Genomic DNA, 15,226 nt, shown 5'->3' with positions numbered 1-15,226 from the left:
AATAGTATTCATATATTTGTAATTGTATTCATGTATTTGTAATAGTATTCATGTATTTGTAATAGTATTCATATATTTGTAATAGTATTCATATATTTGTAATTGTATTCATGTATTTGTAATAGTATTCATGTATTTGTAATAGTATTCATGTATTTGTAATAGTATTCATATATTTGTAATTGTATTCATGTATTTGTAATAGTATTCATGTATTTGTAATAGTATTCATGTATTTGTAATAGTATTCATGTATTTGTAATAGTATTCATTTTTAATAGTATTCATGTATTTGTAATAGTATTCATATATTTGTAATAGTATTCATGCATTTGTAATAGTATTCATATATTTGTAATTGTATTCATGTATTTGTAATAGTATTCATGTATTTGTAATAGTATTCATGTATTTGTAATAGTATTCATATATTTGTAATTGTATTCATGTATTTGTAATAGTATTCATGTATTTGTAATAGTATTCATGTATTTGTAATAGTATTCATTTTTAATAGTATTCATGTATTTGTAATAGTATTCATGTATTTGTAATAGTATTCATGTATTTGTAATAGTATTCATGTATTTGTAATAGGGTCCTGATATATATGAATATCAGAAAAAAACATGCATCACAAGTTTTAAAAAACACACTTTATCTGCAGCGCGTTGCCCTGGACAAACTGGCGACACGGATCCATGGAATGCAGGACAAGATGTACAGTGCCGCCATGTTGTCTGTCAACCCGACACGCAGAAAGGCTGACGTGCCTAGGGAGGTCAGCTTCCTTCAGAGTCTGGACAGTCGATGTGAGTGACACAAGTTGACCAATGTCCAAGATAGTGACACTAGTTGACCCATGTCTGAGATAGTGACACTAGGTGACCCATGTCTGAGATAGTGACACTAGTTGACCCATGTCCGAGATAGAGACACAAGTTGACCCATGTCTGAGAAAGTGACACTAGTTGACCAATGTCTGAGATAGTGACACAAGTTGACCCATGTCTGAGATAGTGACACTAGTTGACCCATGTCCCAGATAGTGACACTAGTTGATCCATGTCCCAGATAGTGACACTAGTTGATCCATGTCCGAGATAGTGACACTAGTTGATCCATGTCCGAGATAGTGACACTTGTTGATCCATGTCCCAGATAGTGACACTAGTTGACCCATGTCCGAGATAGTGACACTAGTTGATCCAAGTCCCAGATAGTGGCACTAGTTGACCCATGTCTGAGATAGTGACAGTAGTTGATCCATGTCTGAGATAGAGACACTAGTTGACCCATGTCTGAGATAGTGACACTAGTTGATCCATGTCCCAGATAGCGACACTAGTTGACCCATGTCCGAGATAGTGACACTAGTTGACCCATGTCTGAGATAGTGACACTTGTTGATCCATGTCCCAGATATTGACACTAGTTGACCCATGTCCGAGATAGTGACACCAGTTGATCCATGTCCCAGATAGTGGCACTAGTTGACCCATGTCTGAGATAGTGACACTAGTTGACCCATGTCTGAGATAGTGACACTTGTTGACCTATGTCTGAGATAGTGACACTAGATGACGCCTGTCCCAGATAGAGACAAAGATCTTAAGTAGTGTTCAAACTTGCAAGAAAAAACAATATTCAATCTAGAAGACAGACATGTTGTTGTTCAATGATTTCCGTTGTTTTGTATTTCCAGTGTCCAGCAAAGGTGCTCCCCGAAACAAGGTAGGCTGAGCTACCGTCTCCATGGTGATGTGTTTGCTGTCTAAACAGCTCTGTAGTTGGTGTGCTGGGTTCTGTATAGAAGTAAGAAAACATACAGCTTTATGGATAACAGCTTCTGGTTTCTTGCATTTAGCAACATTTCAATGTAGGTGTCAAGCTGGAGTGATAAAGGTGTAAGAATCTTCATCGAAACGTTGCTAAATGCAATAAACCGGAAGTTGTTATCCATAAAGCTGTATGTTTCCCTATTTAGATGCCAGTCATGCAGTGTGTATGGGAATGGTTGGACAGGCTCTCAGTGGCAGGGGGACACGGGTGGCCCAGTCTTCTAAGGCGCCACGATTTGCTGTGCAGAGTTACATCCCTTGGGCACGCCAGAAACCTATGATTGTGGGTTAGAATCCCAGTTCGCCCCGAGTATGTTTCTAGGTTTGTCAGCACCATACCCCTGCTCGTGGGTTTCACCGAAGTGGTAAACATCTGAGACCTGCATCACTTCAGGCTTTCCTCCCACATTAAGCTGACATGATATAAACGAAATAATGTTAAAAGTGGTGTTAAACCCAACTCACTCACTCACTCTCAGTGGCAGCCTGTGTTGTGGCTTCAGCAGAGTTAACAATGATGTCGTCTAGGTCTGTGCTGTCATGACACTGCTCCATGATGTCGTCTAGGTCCGTGCTGTCATGACACTGCTCCATGATGTCGTCTAGGTCCTTGCTGTCATGACACTGCTCCAGGATGTCGTCTAGGTCCGTGCTGTCATGACACTGCTCCATGATGTCGTCTAGGTCCATGCTGTCATGACACTGCTCCATGATGTCGTCTAGGTCCGTGCTGTCATGACACTGCTCCATGATGTCATCTAGGTCCGTGCTGTCATGACACTGCTCCATGATGTCCTCTAGGTCCGTGCTGTCATGACACAGCTCCATGATGTCATGACACTGCTCCATGATGTCGTCAGGTCCTTGCTGTCGTGAGGCCCATGCTGTCATGACACTGCTCCATGATGTCATCTAGGTCCATGCTGTCATGACACTACTCCATGATGTCGTCTAGGTCCGTGCTTTCATGACACGGCTCCATGATGTCGTCTAGGTCCGTGCTGTCATGACACTGCTCCATGATGTCGTCTAGGTCCGTGCTGTCATGACACTGCTCTATGATGTCATCTAGGTCCATGCTGTCATGACACTACTCCATGATGTCGTCTAGGTCCGTGCTTTCATGACACTGCTCCATGATATCGTCTAGGTCTGTGCTGTCTTGACACTGCTCCATGATGTCGTCTAGGTCCATGCTGTCATGACACTGTTCTATGCTGTCATGACACTGCTCCATGCTGTCATGACTCTGCTCCATGATGTCATGACACTGTTCCACGCTGTCATGACACTGCTCCATGCTGTCATGACACTGCTCCACGATGTTGTCTAGGTCCATGCTGTCATGACACTACTCCATGATGTCGTCTAGGTCCGTGCTTTCATGACACTGCTCCATGATGTCGTCTAGGTCCGTGCTGTCATGACACTGCTCCATGATGTCGTCTAGGTCCATGCTGTCATGACACTGCTCCATGATGTCATCTAGAGCCATGCTGTCATGACACTGCTCCATGACGTCGTCTAGGTCTGTGCTGTCTTGACACTGCTCCATGATGTCGTCTAGGTCCATGCTGTCATGACACTGTTCTATGCTGTCATGACACTGCTCCATGCTGTCATGACACTGCTCCATGATGTCATGACACTGCTCCACGCTGTCATGACACTGCTCCATGCTGTCATGACACTGCTCCACGATGTTGTCTAGGTCCGTGCTGTCATGACACTGCTCCATGCTGTCATGACACTGCTCCATGATGTCGTCTAGGTCAATGCTGTCATGACCCTGCTCCATGATGTCATGACACTGCTCCATGATGTCATGACACAGCTCGGTGATGTCATGACACTGCTCCATGCTGTCATGACACAGCTCCATGATGTCATCTAGGTCCGTGCTGTCATGACACTGCTCTATGATGTCATGACACAGCTCCATGATATCGTCTAGGTCCGTGCTGTCATGACAGTGCTCCATGATGCCATGACACAGCTCCATGATGTCATCTAGGTCCGTGCTGTCATGACACTGCTCCATGATGTCATCTAGGTCCATGCTGTCATGACACAGCTCCATGATATCGTCTAGGTCCATGCTGTAATGACACTGCTCCATGATGTCATCTAGGTCCGTGCTGTCATGACACTGCTCCATGATGTTGTCTCGGTCCGTGCTGTCTTGACACAGCTCCATGATGTCATGACACTGCTCCATGATGTCGTCAGGTCCATGCTGTCGTGAGGTCCATGCTGTCGTGACAATGCTCCATGATGTCGTCTAGGTCTGTGCTGTCATGACACTGTTCTATGCTGTCATGACACTGCTCCATGCTGTCATGACACTGCTCCATGATGTCATGACACTGCTCCACGCTGTCATGACACTGCTCCATGCTGTCATGACACTGCTCCACGATGTTGTCTAGGTCCATGCTGTCATGACACTGCTCCATGCTGTCATGACATCATAGAGCAGTGTCATGACAGCACGGACCTAGATGACATCATGGAGCTGTGTCATGACAGCATGGAGCAGTGTCATGACATCACCGAGCTGTGTCATGACATCATGGAGCAGTATCATGACATCATGGAGCAGGGTCATGACAGCATTGACCTAGATGTCATCTAGGTCCGTGCTGTCATGACACTCCATGATGTCGTCTAGGTCTGTGCTGTCATGACAGTGCTCCATGATGTACTTCAACTGTCCCTCAGCAGGACATGTGTTTTGTCAAACATGTCGACCACATCAGTGTTACAATGTTTCTCAGTAAACATAGATTTGTTTCACATTTCAACGGGATGAAGAGGCTTATGGGATCCAGTACACTCTTCTAATGACACATGGACGTTCAGGGGATACTCGGACCCTGAGCACTACTGTGCAGATGGCTGATCTTGGACAATCTTTGACCTGATCCTTACAAACTTAGACCTGGTACTTACAATGTTTGACCTGGTACTTACAATCTTTGACCTGGTACTTTCAATCTTTGACCTGGTACTTACAATCTTTGACCTGGTACTTACAATCTTTGACCTGGTACTTACAATCTTTGACCTGGTACTTACAATCTTTGACCTGGTACTTACAATCTTTGACCTGGTACTTACAATCTTTGACCTGGTACTTACAATATTTGACCTGGTACTTACAATCTTTGACCTGGTACTTACAATATTTGACCTGGTACTTACAATCTTTGACCTGGTACTTTCAATCTTTGACCTGGTACTTACAATCTTTGACCTGGTACTTACAATCTTTGACCTGGTACTTACAATCTTGCTGGCTGCACCACTGACTCCCCCAGCTCAGTACAGACTGCAGTGTATCTTGTAGTATTACCGACAGTCTTGACTGGACATTGTGATGAAACAGAATCCTATCAACATATGCTTCTTATCTACCAGGCATCCTCGGACCTCACAGCTGCCGAATCCCCACACCCGCAGACCGTCGACACGGTCATCCTTCCGAGAATTGAGGAGAAACGTCTCGGGACGTCACTGTCTGGTCGTCTGGTGTACTACCCCAAGCCCATCCCACCGCCGGACGTGCTGCCCATCACACGAACCGTCAGTCATTGGATCACTGTCATAACATTTGCTGTCAATGGATTTTCTATGTATATGATTTGGTATACTGTCAGCTATGGAGATGCTGTCACTTTGTTTGTTTGTCACAAGTGTTGGAGGCTGCAAAGCTTGTGACAATAAGTTTGTGAGGTGGGAGGTCAGGCTCCTGGACTGGATTGATGCATGTCATCATGTCCCCCTTGCTGATGTCAGGTAGCTGGAATATTGCTGAGTGTCAGCAACAAACAATCCAACAATCAATCACTTGTGACAAAAGCTGAAGATTTCAGTTTGCTTCCTAGCATGTTTACCGTGAGTGGATCCCTGCTGTTGTGTCTCCTGTCCTGGTGATGCTGGAATAGTGTGTGAGTTGCCATAGCTCAAACTCATCATTCACTGCATCATCATCATGTGTTTCTCTGCAGTGGTGTCCAGGCCTTAAGCTGTGAAATTGATTCAATAACTAAAGTAATTCTGAAGTGATTTTATCAGTCCAATGTGTAACTCATTACTGAGATCAGTTGTGTATATTTTAGAACCAGAACAAGGTGTACCCAAAACTGACGGATCTGTACGTTGACCCTGACACGTGTCAGAAAGAGCCAGCCCAGCGATTGGTTGACCAGCACAACCTGATGGAGGAGACCAAGCTGGTGTTGTACCATGAGAAGCCCAAGCCTAAACCCAGCGGCCCCAGTATACACGAGCGGCGGTTCCGGAGAATGTTGGAGCGAGACAAGACGGCTAGCAGCAAGACCTCTGCGTGAGTTTCATCAGCTGCTTGCAGATGCAGCGTTAAACATTGGCACTTGTCCTGTAGTCCTTGCCTAACTGCCAAATAGTTAAGGCACCCTAAGGACTAGTAGACATTTGCCATTATTAAGGGTTTTGCTAAATGTTATCAGTTAGTTTCTATCACTGTGACCAGTGGTAGGACAATATTGTAACCAATGGTAAGGACAATACTGTGACCAGCAGTAGGAACAATACTGTAACCAACGGTAAGGACAATACTGTGACCAGCAGTAGGAATAATACTGTGACCAATGTTAGGACTGTACTGTGACCAGCGGTAGGACAATACTGTGACCAGTGGTAGGACAATACTGTAACCAATGGTAGGAACTATACTGTGACCAATGGTAGGAACTGAACTGTGACCAGCGGTAGGAACAATACTGTGACCAGCAGTAGGACAATACTGTAACCAATGTGGGACAATACTGTGACCAGCGGTAGGAACTAAACTGTGACCAGCGATAGGAACTATACTGTGACCAGCGGTAGAACAATACTGTGACCAGCGGTAGGACTATACTGTAACCAATGGTAGGACCCATACTGTGACCAGCGGTAGGAACAATACTGTGACCAGCGGTAGGACTATACTGTAACCAATGGTAGGAACTATACTGTGACCAGTGGTAGGAACAATACTGTGACCAGCGGTAGAACAATACTGTAACCAATGGTAGGAACAATACTGTGACCAGTGGTAGGAACAATACTGTGACCAGTGGTAGGAACAATACTGTGACCAGTGGTAGGAACAATACTGTGACCAGTGGTAGGACAATAATGTGACCAGTGGTAGGACAATACTGTGACCAGCGGTAGGAACAATACTATGACCAGTGGTAGGAACAATACTGTGACCAGTGGTAGGAACTAAACTGTGACCAGTGGTATGACAATACTGTGACCAGCGGTAGGACAATACTGTGACCAGCGGTAGGACAATACTGTAACCAATGGTAGGAACTAAACTGTGACCAGCGGTAGGAACTATACTGTGACCAGTAGTAGGAACAATACTGTGACCAGCGGTAGGACAATACTGTGACCAGCGGTAGGACAATACTGTAACCAATGGTAGGAACTAAACTGTGACCAGCGGTAGGAACTATACTGTGACCAGCAGTAGGAACAATACTGTGACCAGCGGTAGGACAATACTGTGACTAGCGGTAGGACAATAATGTAACCAATGGTAGGAACTAAACTGTGACCAGCAGTAGGACAATACTGTGACCAGCAGTAGGACAATACTGTGACCAGCGGTAGGACTATACTGTGAACAGCAGTTAGGACAATAAAGTTCACATGTGGCTCCTTGTTTTCAGTCCGTTCATAATCCATGTTGAAGGGGATCAGTTCAGGTAATCACAGGCTCTGTAGACCACAGTAGGCATAGACAAGTGTAGATAAACCATCACAGTAGGCATAGACAGGTGTAGATAGACCATCACAGCAGGCATAGACAGGTGTAGATAGACCATCACAGTAGACACAGACAGGTGTAGATAGACCATCACAGTAGACATAGACAGGTGTAGATAGACCATCACAGTAGGCATAGACAGGTGTAGATAGACCATCACAGTAGGCATAGACAGGTGTAGATAGACCATCACAGTAGGCATAGACAGGTGTAGATAGACCATCAAGGTTGGCATAGACAGTTGTAGATAGACCACCACAGTAGGCATAGACAGGTGTAGATAGACCATCACAGTAGGCATAGACAGGTGTAGATAGACCATCACAGTAGGCATAGACAGGTGTAGATAGACCATCACAGTTGCTATAGACAGCTGCAGACAGATTTCTGCAGTAGGCAGCTGTATTCTGGGGGCTATGTGTTTGGGAAGGGCTATCTGGTTTTGAAAGGACTTTTGTGTGTTGGGGAAGGGCTATGTGAGTTGTGGGAGAGGCTATGTGAGTTTGAGGGAGGGGCTATGTGAGTTGGGGGAGGGGCTATGTGCGTTTGAGAGAGGGGCTATGTGAGTTGGGGGAGGGGCTATGTGAGTTGGGGGAGAGGCTATGTGAGTTTGAGAGAGGGGCTATGTGAGTTTGAGGGAGGGGCTATCTGAGTTTGAGAGGACCTATGTGTGTTGGGGGATGGGGCTATGTGACTTAGGGGAGAGGCTATGTGTGTTTGAGGGAGGGGCTATCTGAGTTTGAAAGGACTTATGTGTGTTGGGGAAGGGGCAATGTGTGTTGGGGGAGGGGCTATGAGTGTTGGGGAGGGGCTATGAGTGTTGGGGAAGGGGCTATGAGTGTTGGGGAAGGGGCTATGAGTGTTGGGGAAGGGGCTATGTGTGTTGGGGGAGGGGCTATGAGTGTTGGGGAAGGGGCTATGTGTGTTGGGGGAGGGGCTATGAGTGTTGGGGAAGGGGCTATGAGTGTTGGGGAAGGGGCTATGTGTGTTGGGGAAGGGGCTATGAGTGTTGGGGAAGGGGCTATCTGTGTTGGGGGAGGGGCTATGAGTGTTGGGGAAGGGGCTATCTGTGTTGGGGGAGGGGCTATCTGTGTTTGAAAGGACTTATGTGTGTTGGGGGAGGGGCTATGTGAGTTAGGGGAGGGGCTTTGTGTGTTTGAGGGAGGGGCTTTCTGAGTTTGAAAGGACCTATGTGTTTCAGGGAGGGGCTATGTGAGTTAATGGAGGGGCTATGTGAGTTGGGGAGGGGCTATTTGAGATGGGGGAGGACTATGGGTGTTGGAGGGCTCCTTAGTGCATGTCAGCTCTTGCAACACTACACAATCTGTAAACATATGGGTCCATCTGTGACAATAGCAGCAAAAATTCTGAGGTACAAGTATTGTGTTCAACAAACCAGGGTCAGGAGGGCAGAATGTCGCTGAATCAGCCACCTTCTCAAAGGGATGCCTTTTCTTTCATGTCACTGTGTTGCTGGGATTTCAGAAAGAAGCTGAAACAGACATTTTCGATGGCAAAAGCCATGGCCAAGCTGCAAGGAGGTGAGCACATGTTTGTATGCAGTGTTCATATAGTGTAGCATATGTCTGTATGCATTGTTCAGATAGTGTAGCATATATTTGTATGCAGTGTTCAGATAGTGTAGCAAATGATTGTATGCAGTGTTCAGATAGTGTAGCACATGATTGTATGCAGTGTTCAGATAGTATAGCACATGATTGTATGCAGTGTTCAGATAGTGTAGCATATGCAGTGTTCAGATAGTGTAGCATATGATTGTATGCAGTGTTCAGATAGTGTAGCATATGATTGTATGCAGTGTTCAGATAGTATAGCACATGATTGTATGCAGTGTTCAGATAGTATAGCACATGATTGTATGCAGTGTTCAGATAGTATAGCACATGATTGTATGCAGTGTTCAGATTGTATAGCACATGATTGTATGCAGTGTTCAGATAGTATAGCACATGATTGTATGCAGTGTTCAGATAGTATAGCACATGATTGTATGCAGTGTTCAGATAGTGTAGCATATGATTGTATGCAGTGTTCAGATAGTGTAGCATATGATTGTATGCAGTGTTCAGATAGTATAGCACATGATTGTATGCAGTGTTCAGATAGTATAGCACATGATTGTATGCAGTGTTCAGATAGTATAGCACATGATTGTATGCAGTGTTCAGATAGTATAGCACATGATTGTATGCAGTGTTCAGATAGTGTAGCATATGATTGTATGCAGTGTTCAGATAGTATAGCACATGCTTGTATGCAGTGTTCAGATAGTATAGCACATGATTGTATGCAGTGTTCAGATAGTATAGCACATGATTGTATGCAGTGTTCAGATAGTATAGCACATGATTGTATGCAGTGTTCAGATAGTGTAGCATATGATTGTATGCAGTGTTCAGATAGTATAGCATATGATTGTATGCAGTGTTCAGATAGTATAGCATATGTTGTATGCAGTGTTCAGATAGTGTAGCACATGATTGTATGCAGTGTTCAGATAGTATAGCATATATTTGTATGCAGTGCTCAGATAGTGTAGCACATGATTGTATGCAGTGTTCAAATAGTATAGCACATGATTGTATGCAGTGTTCAGATAGTGTAGCATATGATTTTATGCAGTGTTCAGATAGTATAGCACATGATTGTATGCAGTGTTCAGATAGTATAGCATATGTTTGTATGCAGTGTTCAGATAGTGTAGCACATGATTGTATGCAGTGTTCAGATAGTATAGCATATATTTGTATGCAGTGCTCAGATAGTGTAGCACATGATTGTATGCAGTGTTCAAATAGTATAGCACATGATTGTATGCAGTGTTCAGATAGTGTAGTATATGATTTTATGCAGTGTTCAGATAGTATAGCACATGATTGTATGCAGTGTTCAGAAAGTATAGTACCTATATTCAGTATAGTATAGCATATTCAGCTATATCACTTCATATTAGATTGTAGTCAGACTTTTTAACAGCCACAGTGCTCTAGAAGTACCACACAAACGAGCACCTTTACACAAACAAGCACCTATGTAGATAAATAAGCACCTATGCAGACAAACAAGCACCTCTGTAGACAAACAAGCACCTATGTAGATAAATAAGCACATATGTAGATAAATAAGCACCTTTGTAGACAAACAAGCACCTCTGTAGACAAACAAGCACCCATGCAGACAAACAAGCACCCATGCAGACAAACAAGCACCTATGTAGACAAACAAGCACCTATGTAGATAAATAAGCACCTTTGTAGACAAATAAGCACCTATGTTGATAAATAAGCACCTCTGTAGACAAATAAGCACCTCTGTATACAAACAAGCACCTATGTAGATAAATAAGCACCTCTGTAGACAACTATGCACCTCTGTAGACAAACAAGCACGTATGTAGACAAACAGTTACCTATGTAGATAAATAAGCACCTCTGTAGACAAACAAGCACCTATGTAGACAAACAAGCACCTAAGCAGACAAACAAGCACCCATGGAGACAAACAAGCACCCATGCAGACAAACAAGCACCTATGTAGATAAACAAGCACCTATGAAGAGAAACAAGCACCTATGCAGAAAAACAAGCACCCATGCAGACAAACAAGCACCCATGCAGACAAACACGCACATATGTAGACAAACAAGCACCTTTGTAGACAAACAAGCACCTAAGCAGACAAACAAGCACCCATGCAGATAAACAAGCACCTATGTAGACAAACAAGCACCTATGCAGACAAACAAGCACCTATGCAGACAAATAAGCACCTATGTAGACAAACAAGCACCTATGCAGACAAACAAGCACCTCTGTAGACAAACAGGCACCCATACAGACAAACAAGCACCTATGCAGACAAACAAGCACCCATGCAGACAAACAAGCACCTATGCAGACAAACAAGCACCCATGCAGACAAACAAGCACCCATGCAGACAAACAAGCACCCATGCAGACAAACAAGCACCTATGCAGACAAACAAGCACCCATGCAGACAAACAAGCACCTATGCAGACAAACAAGCACCTATGCAGACAAACAAGCACCTATGTAGACAAACAAGCACCCATGCAGACAAACAAGCACCCATGCAGACAAACAAGCACCTATGCAGACAAACAAGCACCTATGCAGACAAACAAGCACCCATGCAGGCAAACAAGCACCCATGTAGACAAACAAGCACCTATGCAGACAAACAAGCACCCATGCAGACAAACAAGCACCCATACAGACAAACAAGCACCTATGCAGACAAACAAGCACCCATGTAGACAAACAAGCACCTATGCAGACAAACAAGCACCCATGCAGACAAACAAGCACCCATGTACACAAAGACCCATGGAGAGATGTAGTCTCACCTGTGGAGAAGACACAAGGTTCTATCTGTATTCATGGACTGTTACCATGGCAATAAGAACTCATAACAGCTCGTTAGAAACTAAATGTAGAAAAATGCCGTGTCAGCATAGCTGGTCAAACTGATGATTTTCTTGACAGAACGCAAAGACTCTGAAGACTCAGGTAGCAGCATGAGCCCTTGTGAACTATAACACTTATCTCATGTCTAATGCTTATCTCATGAGCCCTTGTAAACTATAACACTTATCTCGTGTCTAATGCTTATCTCATGAGCCCTTGTAAACTATAACACTTATCTCGTGTCTAATGCTTATCTCATGTGCCCTTCTTGACTATAACGCTTATCTCATGTGCCCTTGTGGACTATAATGCTTATATCTTTTGCCCTTCTTGACTATAACGCTTATCTCATGTGCCCTTGTAATCGATAATGTTTATCTCATATGTCAATGTACGCAATAATGCTTCTCTCATGTGCCCATGTGGACAATAATGCTTATCTCAAATGTCAATGTACGCAATAATGTTTATCTCCCATGTCCTTGTACATGATAACGCTTATGTCATGTGGCTGTAGCATGATCTGGTCCGTATATACATGGCTAGGGTCTGTTACATGTCTAATGCCTGTACTCGGCTTGTACTAATATGTAATCCTTTCATATCTGTTCTATAAAACACTATGTAAAATCTGCAGACACTGATATTTTGTTGGTATACAGAAATGTTCAAAACAGGATTGGTTGTTCCCACCACCGCATACATGTCCTGACACTCATGTCACACCCATCACCAATCACTGGTTTGTCTGGTCCAAACCTGACCTGGTATATCATCATACTCAAATGGCAGAGATCCCTGCTCCTATGACCAATCACTGGTTTGTCTGGTCCAAACCTGACCTGGTATATCATCATACTCAAATGGCAGAGATCCATGCTCCCATCATCAATCACTGGTTTGTCTGGTCCAAACCTGACCTGGTATATCATCATACTCAAATGGCAGAGATCCATGCTCCCATCATCAATCACTGGTTTGTCTGGTCCAAACCTGACCTGGTATATCATCATACTCAAATGGCAGAGATCCATGCTCCAATGATCAATCACTGGTTTGTCTGGTCCAAACCTGACCTGGTATATCATCATACTCAAATGGCAGAGATCCATGCTCCCATCATCAATCACTGGTTTGTCTGGTCCAAACCTGACCTGGTATATCATCATACTCAAATGGCAGAGATCCATGCTCCCATCATCAATCACTGGTTTGTCTGGTCCAAACCTGACCTGGTATATCATCATACTCAAATGGCAGAGATCCATGCTCCCATCATCAATCACTGGTTTGTCTGGTCCAAACCTGACCTGGTATATCATCATACTCAAATGGCAGAGATCCATGCTCCCATCATCAATCACTGGTTTGTCTGGTCCAAACCTGACCTGGTATATCATCATACTCAAATGGCAGAGATCCATGCTCCCATCATCAATCACTGGTTTGTCTGGTCCAAACCTGACCTGGTGTATCATCATACCCAAATGGCAGAGATCCCTGCTCCTATGATCATGGTAACTGGGATAGGTATCTATATAAGTATAAGTATATATGTTTGTATATTATCATGTTCATGGTTCCTGACTGAGGCAACTATGATCAGTTCCTGTTAAGTAGGATGTTGTGATCAGTTCCTGTTAAGTAGGATGTTGTGATCAGGTCCTGTTAAGTAGGAAGTTGTGATCAGTTCCTGTTAAGTAGGATGTTGTGATCAGTTCCTGTTAAGTAGGATGTTGTGATCAGTTCCTGTTAAGTAGGATGTTGTGATCAGTTCCTGTTAAGTAGGAAGTTGTGATCAGTTCCTGTTAAGTAGGATGTTGTGATCAGTTCCTGTTAAGTAGGAAGTTGTGATCAGTTCCTGTTAAGTAGGATGTTGTGATCAGTTCCTGTTAAGTAGGATGTTGTGATCAGTTCCTGTTAAGTAGGAAGTTGTGATCAGTTCCTGTAAAGTAGGATGTTGTGATCAGTTCCTGTTAAGTAGGATGTTGTGATCAGTTCCTGTTAAGTAGGATGTTGTGATCAGTTCCTGTTAAGTAGGATGTTGTGATCAGTTCCTGTTAAGGAGTATATTGTGATCAGTTCCTGTTAAGTAGGATGTTGTGATCAGTTCCTGTTAAGTAGGATGTTGTGATCAGTTCCTGTTAAGTAGGATGTTGTGATCAGTTTCTGTTAAGTAGGATGTTGTGATCAGTTCCTGTTAAGTAGGATGTTGTGATCAGTTCCTGTTAAGTAGGATGTTGTGATCAGTTCCTGTTAAGTAGGATGTTGTGATCAGTTCCTGTTAAGTAGAAAGTTGTGATCAGTTCCTGTTAAGTAGGATGTTGTGATCAGTTTCTGTTAAGTAGGATGTTGTGATCAGTTCCTGTTAAGTAGGATGTTGTGATCAGTTCCTGTTAAGTAGGAAGTTGTGATCAGTTCCTGTTAAGTAGGATGTTGTGATCAGTTCCTGTTAAGTAGGAAGTTGTGATCAGTTCCTGTTAAGTAGGAAGTTGTGATCAGTTCCTGTTAAGTAGGATGTTGTGATCAGTTCCTTTTAAGTAGGATGTTGTGATCAGTTCCTGTTAAGTAGGATGTTGTGATCAGTTCCTGTTAAGTAGGATGTTTTGATCAGTTCCTGTTAAGTAGGATGTTGTGATCAGTTCCTGTTCAGTAGGAAGTTGTGATCAGTTCCTGTTAAGTAGGAAGTTGTGATCTGTTCCTGTTAAGTAGGATGTTGTGATCAGTTCCTGTTTAGTAGGATGTTGTGAACAGTTCCTGTTAAGTAGGATGTTGTGATCAGTTCCTGTTAAGTAGGATGTTGTGATCAGTTCCTGTTAAGTAGGAAGTTGTGATCAGTTCCTGTTAAGTAGAATGTTGTGATCAGTTCCTGTTAAGTAGGATGTTGTGATCAGTTCCTGTTAAGTAGGATGTTGTGATCAGTTCCTGTTAAGTAGTATGTTGTGATCAGTTCCTGTTAAGTAGGATGTTGTGATCAGTTCCTGTTAAGTAGGAAGTTGTGATCAGTTCCTGTTAAGTAGGATGTTGTGATCAGTTTCTGTTAAGTAGGATGTTGTGATCAGTTCCTGTTAAGTAGGAAGTTGTGATCAGTTCCTGTTAAGTAGGATGTTGTGATCAGTTCCTGTTAAGT

At 43.5% G+C, this 15,226-nt stretch overlaps 1 protein-coding gene across 6 annotated transcripts in view; it reads left to right on the top strand.

Moving 5' to 3' along the window:
* The window catches only part of LOC124122889, an 85,241-nt gene that overhangs the window by 14,420 nt on the left and 55,595 nt on the right, over nucleotides 1-15,226 (top strand). For 3 of the 6 annotated variants that reach the window (XM_048392822.1, XM_048392821.1, XM_048392826.1), the window contains exons 9-15: nucleotides 668-812; nucleotides 1,706-1,734; nucleotides 5,262-5,426; nucleotides 5,963-6,189; nucleotides 7,550-7,585; nucleotides 9,133-9,188; nucleotides 12,175-12,198. In XM_048392822.1, the coding sequence (XP_048248779.1) occupies nucleotides 668-812; nucleotides 1,706-1,734; nucleotides 5,262-5,426; nucleotides 5,963-6,189; nucleotides 7,550-7,585; nucleotides 9,133-9,188; nucleotides 12,175-12,198 (682 nt within the window). The remainder of the gene's footprint in view (nucleotides 1-667; nucleotides 813-1,705; nucleotides 1,735-5,261; nucleotides 5,427-5,962; nucleotides 6,190-7,549; nucleotides 7,586-9,132; nucleotides 9,189-12,174; nucleotides 12,199-15,226) is intronic. The other 3 variants (XM_048392824.1, XM_048392823.1, XM_048392825.1) reach the window with 3 other exon arrangements.

Source organism: Haliotis rufescens, unplaced genomic scaffold (assembly GCF_023055435.1).
Source record: "Haliotis rufescens isolate VD_foot unplaced genomic scaffold, xgHalRufe1.0.p SCAF_11, whole genome shotgun sequence".
Lineage (NCBI taxonomy): Eukaryota > Metazoa > Mollusca > Gastropoda > Lepetellida > Haliotidae > Haliotis > Haliotis rufescens.
This window is presented reverse-complemented; position numbering and strand designations above follow the sequence as displayed.